Below are 8,965 nucleotides of genomic sequence, written 5' to 3'. Positions count from 1 at the left end.
AAAAAAATTATTTTTTTAAAAAAAGCTGAATCATGTAACCGCTCAACTCAGGAATCTGAAGCAGTAGGACTGGGGCAAGTTAAAGTTCAACCTAGGTTATCTAATAAGTTCTAGGTTTCTAGACTAAAAACACTAACACTCTAGTAAGGAGGTTTATAAAGGGAAATTTAACAAGCAATTCTGAAATGTTTACTTAAAAAAATTACACGATGTTGAGTAGCCTCATTCAGAATTATAATATACTTGGATGCTAAAATAAAATCTACATATCATCTGACACACATGCAAAAATATGTAAATTTATTTTACTGAGTGTTCAGCTGGGTTGTTGTCAGATATATTGATTTTTCTCTTCACCAATTATTAAAATAACAAAACACCTTCATTGTGATGCAATTAAAGTAGCATTACATAATATAAAAAGGAGAGGAGTCTATGACTGTATAATGAACAGGTTATACACACTGCAAACCCATCGGTCTTTGGAAATACTGACAGGCATGATGGGTTCACAAGACTAGTGATGGAGTTCATCATACTAATGATGCATGCCGGTCTGACACAGTGTCTTCACTTCTACCTACTTTGGCTGTTGCTGCCCTAGAAGATGAATTTGGATCCTCACATTCTATTTTCTAAATGGCTGCTGTGGGCCTCGGAATGCACAGATACAAGAGCAGTGATCCTCAGCCTTCCTCAGGCTGTGGCCACTTAATACAGTCCCTCATGTTGTAGTGATCCCCCAACCATAAAATTAATTTCATTGCTACTTCATAACTGTCATATTCTAATGTTATGAATTATAATGTATATATCTTCTCTGCAAGATGTTCCATATCTATATCTATCTATCTATCTATCTATCTATCTATCTATCTATCTATCTATCTATCTATCTATCTATGTATCTATACCCCCGTGAAGGAGGGTTTGCCCCTGAAAGGGTTCGTGACCCACAGGCTGAGAACCATTGCATTAGAGTTATTTGCTTTATGGAAGTTTGAAGACTGAAGTATTCTTGACCAATGCAGAAATACACCACTTATTATCAGTGTATATCACTCAGCAGCTTTCTAAGCAAGTTCTAGAAAATAATGAATTTCAACAGGCTATCTATAAACAAGGCACAACCAATGCTGTCATTCTGGAGGTGGGAGTGAATGTGCATGTGTGGGGAAAATCTACCTGCGTTACAATTTTAGCATTTGTGCACAAGGGACTCTAACATCATAGGCAGCAGGTTTTCAGTACCAAGGTTGGCTCCTTTGTAAAATTTAGGTATCAAGATGTTTTGGAGACAAAAAGATGTGATGAGAGGAAAGTAATGCATACAAAGCAATTTTGAAGCATGTTCAGCATTAAATGAACTCCTTAGAGGATTTGTTATCATGTGTCTTGCTGTCATGAACTGGCACCTATTACACACACACATACACACCCACACAGACACACACACATACACACACACACACCATTTTACTTATCTGGTCCAAAATCCCCTTTGAATTTATGAGAATTGACAGTCATGTTTTTTTTTTTTTAAATTGGATATTTTATTTATATACATTTAAAATGTTATCCCCTTTATCAGTTTCCCCTCTCAACCCCCCTATACCATCCTCTACCCCTGTCTCTATGAGGGTGCTCCTCTACCCACCCACCCACTCCCACCTCACTGCCCTGGCATTCCCCTACACTGTGGCATTGGGCCTTCAGAGGAACAATGCCCTCTCCTCCCATTGATGCCCAACAAGGCCATCTTCTGCTACATATGCAGCTGGAGCTATGGGTCCCTCCATGCATACTCTTTGGTTGGTGCTTTAGTCCTTGGGAGCTCTAGGTGGTGGGGTAGGTCTGGTTCATGGATATTGTTCTTCCTCTGGGGTTGCAAACCCCTTCAGCTCCTTTGCTTTTAATTTATGAAAAATTACATCTGTTGGCTTATCACAAAAGATTGGTGAATCTCATTAGAAAGGGATCTAACTGCACTGGTTGCTTAAAGGTTCCATTGTGAACCAGCACTCTTTTAGTTTTGGGGGGGTCAAAATAAAGTAGAAAAATTCATAAAGGAAACACTAGTGACCAGAGTGACACATGAGAGTCATCACCATGAATATCATGGAATCAGAGTGTCTTAGGAGAAAGAATCATAATAGTGTTTGAATTTACAGGAAGAACTGAGAGGCGACACTGTTACTATACATGAGAAATGAGCATTGCATTATTCAGGTACTCATTCCATTCAGATGGTCACTAAATTGTCTGAAATCCCTTTTTATATCCTGCAAAGATCAAACATATTAAGACTGTCAAAATATCACTAGGTAACCATTCTCAAGCATCCAAATAACTCCTAAGAATAAAGAAAAGTTGTGCAGAGTTTAGGACTTGAAGAACAAAATTAATAATTATGTTTGGGGATGAAAAAGCTTTGGGATTCATGCCTACATAAAAATGTGCTGAAAAAAGATTTCCCCCTTAAAAGAGACTGTGATGATAAGTTGAAGTGATCCAAATGGCAATGCCACCCACAACCTCACAGCTTCATAAGGGTGAGGCTAACTGCAGTGTACACTCAACACCACTATGGGCCTTAACCATTATGTCATGGATGTCATTACCTCAGAATTATAGAAGTGAAATGACTCTAAGTCTCTGAAATGTTTACTCTGAAAACTTAATTGTAGTGTGACAGCTACACATTGACCCAGGAAAGGCCATGTGATTTTTATGGTAATCCCTGGTAATTGTCATAGCATGAGCACTTTACCTAATTATGTGATATGACTTTTTAAAAACTCCATGGCTCACAAATCATTTTCTCACTTAGAAATCATCAGTATTGTAGCAAAGTAAGTGAAGTGCAATCTTTTTGCTCTGCTTTTCACAGTACATTATAGGAAAGCATGTTACCAAGAATGAATAAGGAGAAACAAAACCCAGAACTTTCAGGACCATTAAGAGTCTCAGCCACGTATAGTACACAGAAATATATCCAGGCAAGAAATGCCTCCAGACTTGATTACAAGCAATTAAGTATACAACTACTCAGAATTTGTTCACATAATACACATGCATCAATAAACACACAAACAAAAAACAAAAGCATTAACAACAAAAATATAACCTTGAACAATATAGACAGAAATCTCTAAGTAGCATCATACACCCGGTAGGTAAATGGTTCTTAACCATCCTAATGCTGTAACCCTTTAATAGAATTCCTCATGTTGTAGTGAACCCCCCAACCATAAATTATCTTGTTACTAATTTATAACTGTCATTTTGCTACTGTTATGAATAATAATGTAAATATCTGATATGTAGGATATCTGATATGTGACCCCCCCCAGAGGAATTGTGACCTACGTGTTGAGAACCACTACCATAGATGATCATACTAAAAGCAAATACTAATATGTCCAAAGAAAGCCAAAGGCGATTTTGTGTTCTTTCTTTATTCAGTGCAGTGGGGACTATGATTCAAATCTAAGTGCTTTCTTAGGTTGATTAAACCACTTCTGCTAACACATTCATTTCTTCCCAGCATGTTAGTAAATTAATGAGGAAGCATATAAAAATAACTTGCAAGATGAGAGAGATTTATGGATTTGTATATATTTGTGTTTTTCTGAAAATACTTTAATACTTAGTATAATAATGATTAAAAAATAGATTAACCCCTTTATAAAATGGTTACAAGTATTGGAAGGTTAAAAAACATTTCCCTCAACTTTTGTTATTATTATTATATGGAATTATTATAATAATAACATAATAGCCTTTTAAAATTTGAAAATACTAGTCTATATTGAAAAGCCAGAAGCCATTCACACTCTGGTTTAATTAACAAAGACCTTGTCAATGGAAATAAAGTTTAGCACAGAGCCATGCAGGGATGTTGTCAAAAGCGGCGTCTGCCATGTGACACACAGCAGGAATCACACCTGCAATGGAGCACAGACATAGACTCTGTGATAGACTCTATATAAGTAAAAGTTCACAACTGATTATCATAACAAGAAGCTGCTTTTTAAAAAATAAGAAAAGCTTTCCATCTGTGCAAATTCCTCCTTTAGAATGAGGAATAATATATTATGTTTCATGTAGGTGGTATGGTATATTATGTTTCCTAATGCTATGATTTATATTAAGCAGGGTGAATACTTCAACTTTTCAATTTTGCCAGCAGTGTTGGCTGGTTACAAAAACTATTCTCCATTGGTGACATTTTAATTATACGTTTCCTGGAAAATATTATATTATATCTTAATTTCATTACATTGTTTATAAGTTTCTATGGGCTCAAAGTATAGGTTCCAGTAACTGTGGTGAAATTATTAATTTTGCAAATATCATGTGGTACAGTATATTCCATATTAAAGAAAATTGAAATAACCTGGATTTAAAATTCACTGTGTGTTGACTCTTTACTGTTTATTTTGGTTCATACATAAATTATTATATGTTTTATAAAAGATATATAAATTATAAGTCATTGATCATGAAACTCTTATTTGAAATATGACTTGATGTTTTAGTTATTTTCTTATAAATATTTTGATGTTGAGACAAATGTAGTCACTGATTCAACAGAAAAAGATGTTCTATTATGAGGAAACTTGGTCTATATTTTTTAAAAGAGATGGATTTGGATCTGTAAGGATTTTTCCCTACATAAGTAAGCCAATGTCCTTATTCAAGTAATTTCAAAAATTTAGTTCATTCAGTTTTATTTCAAGAAAATTGTCTGTTTTGTGAACTATGTGTGATACTTTGAGACACGAAGTGGTCCCCAGACATCAGCATGGGTCAAAATCTGAATCTATATGGTACGTTTTAGATCTTAGTATCTGGTTGAAAAAAAGAAAGATGAACTAAAGAAAGAAAAAAAATCAATCATCTAGCACTATGTTGGAGTATAAAAGGCACTAATACATTATATCTAAAAGGGTTATTTTGCTGCAGTATTTTTTATTTCAAGAAAATGCATGTAGGAAAAGGCTAAGAACACATTTTAGTATTCAACAATTCAATCATTTATTTTCCTGCGTCATATCACTTAAATACACTCATCGTACAGTTAATAAATACTAGATTATGGCCTTTATTCATTACTGTCTTATATCTTTCCCAAATATTGGATCATTAAGCTTACATTCCCCTCATGTACAACACAGAAAGATAAAATAGCACACCGAGCAAAATTTTAACAGGACATTCTCTGTCTCACATTTATTTTGTTCATTAATTTAAATAATAAATGCTATGGTTTTTTTTGTATAGTCTTCCCCAAAATACATTGTCATATTTCAATAAAAAAGCTGTTTCAAAAAGTATTCATAAGACTAAATCATAAGACTACCTTCTTTAGCAGCAAAGGTTAAATTTTTAAAATTAAAAGGAACATATTTTAAAAGGTCACCCATGGTCTCAATGTACACAGTATACCAATTCCCACCTAGAGTTGCTCTCCACTGTTACCTCATAAAAGATTCCTGGCCCTCTCCCTGCAGGCACTTTACCTCACACTAATTCTTGAGAGATAAATAATTTTTATCTCCAAGGCAAAAAAATCACATCAGTCCAAATCAGTGCATCTAGGACCTGACTGATCTATCTGTTGGCTAAGTTTCTTAAGTTGGCAAACATTACTTAGGAGAAAGCCTTGGGTTTGAAGGTAGAGAGAAGAGATTCTCATATGGGACATCAAAAATTCCTGACACCCTTCAACTTAGAAGAGAAAAAGGGAAAGGCCGTTCCTGAACATACCCTGTGACTAGAGATACCTGAAACTTCCGTCCTATAAATCTGTGTTCTTTCAGGGAATTTGAGCTTGCTCTGGTAAACTGAAGGCAAAAATTCCAACCTTCCAGTGTAATTATCTACAATGAGTCCTGTGAGAAGGCATGACAACATCAAAGACTTTCATCGCTGATTCTAGGAGTACCATAATGGAGGTGTATAATAAGAAATTGTTGTAAGAATATACTTACCGAATAGGTTGTGATATTTACTCTACGAATGTGATATCCAATCAGTATCACCTTATTCAAACTCTTGGGGACTGGCTTTCCATTTCAGTGAATGTTAACAGGGAGTTAAAAGTAATTTTCACTTCATTTTAATCCTCAGGAACATTAGGCTTTCTCATTATTTACTATTATTTATTGACATATTTCCAAAGCTCAAAATATTTTATTATACATATAGTTGAACATATGTTTCAAATTGTATAGTATAGAAAATAAACTTTTTTGTAGTGTCCTCAGCATTTCATGATGCAAAACTATTGACAAACATCTTTAGAAAAATAATAAAATAGTCCTTCGGTATTAAAATTCTTATTAAAAAGCATTAGATCAAAGGGAGAACTATGACATCATCAATGCATAGATGAGATAGGCATGAATGGAATGAGTTGCCCTGGCTTTATCAACAAATCAAAATATCTGACATCCCAGCTCTTATAATAGACCAAAATACTTGGAATCAGAAGGTCACAGTTTGTTTTAGGTCAATCACAAAAAAATAAAATTCATTCATACTTTCTCAATTTTCCGCAGTTTCTGATGATGGAACATAGAAAACAATGTACGTCCAGGACAGAGGCGCTACTCTGCATACTTACCACGTGATTTTTTATGCCACTTTGTTGAATGCAGATTAATATATTTGGGCTTTTTATTGCTTGAGTAGAAAGTGCTCATTACTTATTATTTTACGTTTATCATATAGAAAATTAAAAACAAACAGAACGTTTTCTTAAATGGCAGATATCACACTGTGGTAGTGGTGGATTTCCTCAGGATGGTCTTCTGTGGTTTTGGTGCAGCGGGAGGAGGCACGGTTGCAGGTGTGGGAGGGGGGAAACTGTTACTGTGGCTTATTCCCAGTCCCCCATTTTCTAATGGGAAATTGGGGAGATGAGGTGGAGGATGGAGCAGAGGTCCTTGGTGTGGGATCTTTCCAGGTGGATGGACTGGTTCACTGTGTAAATGGACCTCCCTATTCTTTATGTTATACCGGCTCTCACAGTCAGGACAATAGCCATGGTATTGTACTTTTTCATTAAACCGAACTCGTTCCCGAGGCCCTGCCTGAGGACTCCTGTCCTTTTCAGGTCTGTGCATCAGAGACTGCAACGGAGCCTTGTCCAAGTTACTGTTGGGTATGCAGCAGATGTCTCCATTTGGAATTTTGTTGGGCCTCCCCGCTAAGCCTCCATTCCGCAGAAGGGTGCCATTGGTCTTTACAGGGTTGGCAGTCGGCACCACTCTCTGAGGCTCTTCACACCTCACGGGTGTCAACCTTGGAGGAGGCGGTGGAGGGTTTGGCTTTCTCAGGACAGTCAGGATAGCAGACGGGTGTGCTGGAGGTTTAATGAGGGGAGCATTGGCCTGTTCTTTGATCTTCTCTATGCTGGAGGCTGTTGTCCCACTGGAGCTGCTGTTCAGAGTGTCTGTTTTGGAGCTGTCGGTCATCTCATCTTCCAGCTGTAGATCAGAGGTCAGGGTGTCAATCTGGTCAACCACCTGGTGGAAAGGACAAGGTAATTGTGTTGAAGAGCAACCGGAAGTAAAACACAATTAAAAGCATACCTTTTCTGATCAGCTTTGAGCTTCTACAAAAGCCCTGACTGATCCTGAACTGCTAACTCCATTGCTCCCTCAAGATTTTAGTCAATTAAGCCCCGCAGTGGTGGCGCACGCCTTTAACCCCAGCACGTGAGAGGCAAAGGTAGGCAGATTTCTGAGTTCAAGACCAGCCTGATCTACATAGTGAGTTCCAGGACAGCCATGACTGCACAGAGAAACCTTGTCGCAAAAACCAAAAACAAAACAAAACAAAAAACCAAACCAAACAACAACAACAACAACAACAAATATTTTACTCAATTAATGTGGACATGGTGAACATTGCATGTTTGGTATCATAATCGCACAAGCCTAGAACCTAATATGCTATTCATTCTATTTGGCTTTGTGATTACTACCAGAGGTAGGATTCATATGCAATATATGTGTGTGTGTGTGTGTGTATATATATATATATATATATATATATATATATATATCCAATGTTTAAAAATAAAAGAGCAAAACCAGACATGCTTAGCATTGAGAAAGTTAGAAAGCATCGTTCCCATGCTGAAAAATAATATGAACAACTTGGATAATGGCTATACTTTTAATGGCCTCTGTGGTGGTTTGAATGAAAGTAGCTCCCATAGGCCCATTGTGAATGGCACCATTAGGATGTGTGGCCTCATTGAAGTAGGTATGGCGTTGTTGAAGGAAGTGTGTAGCTAACTGTAGGCTTTGAGGTCTCTGCTGCACAAGCCAGGTCTAGTGTCTCTCTCACTCTCTCTTCCTGATGCCTATGAATCTGTGTGTACTCTTGGCTTAGCTCTCCTACACAATGTCTGCCTGTGTGCCTCCTGGCTTCCTGCCATGATATTTATGGACTAAGGCTTTGTACTATAAGCCAGCCCAATTAAATGTTTCCTTGTTAGAATTGCGGAGGTCATGATGTCTTTTCACATTAATCAAAACCCTAAGTAAGACATCATCCCCCCAGCAAGAAATCATAAGTTCAATTAAAATATTTTGTGCTTTCTATGATGTTTTTGTTACTCTATCCTGTAGTTCTTGAGTATGATCTTTGTATACATCAAAGATTTGTTTCAATTCAAAAGGTTTTACCATGAAACTGTACTTGTAAATCTAAAAAAAAAAAGTCCTCAAGACTCCAAAAATTTTCTCTTTTGTTTTCCTTGTAACTATGTATTTTAGACCTTCTTTTAAATTCTCATAATTGCAAACTACTCCTTCTGCAACATTATCTAAATTTAATTTATTAAATCATCAACCAAATGCTTTTTTTAATTCAAAATATTCACATAATTTTGAATTACATTTTGAATAGCAATATAAATATTGAAACATTATCTTTTTCATGTAGA

The 8,965-nt window shown here is 36.3% G+C and overlaps 1 protein-coding gene across 1 annotated transcript in view; it reads right to left on the bottom strand.

The window, feature by feature from the left end:
• Positions 1 to 5,503: 5,503 nt before the first annotated feature.
• Prr16 (proline rich 16) overlaps positions 5,504 to 8,965 on the bottom strand; it is a 186,744-nt gene continuing 183,282 nt past the window's right edge. The window contains exon 2 of the mRNA NM_001081224.2: positions 5,504 to 7,535. Within this exon, the coding sequence (NP_001074693.1) occupies positions 6,780 to 7,535 (756 nt within the window). The 3' untranslated portion in view covers positions 5,504 to 6,779. The remainder of the gene's footprint in view (positions 7,536 to 8,965) is intronic.

The sequence above is a fragment of the Mus musculus genome, chromosome 18, assembly GCF_000001635.26.
Source record: "Mus musculus strain C57BL/6J chromosome 18, GRCm38.p6 C57BL/6J".
NCBI lineage: Eukaryota > Metazoa > Chordata > Mammalia > Rodentia > Muridae > Mus > Mus musculus.
Note: the sequence above shows the minus strand (reverse complement) of the source record. Positions and strands in the feature narration are given on the sequence as shown.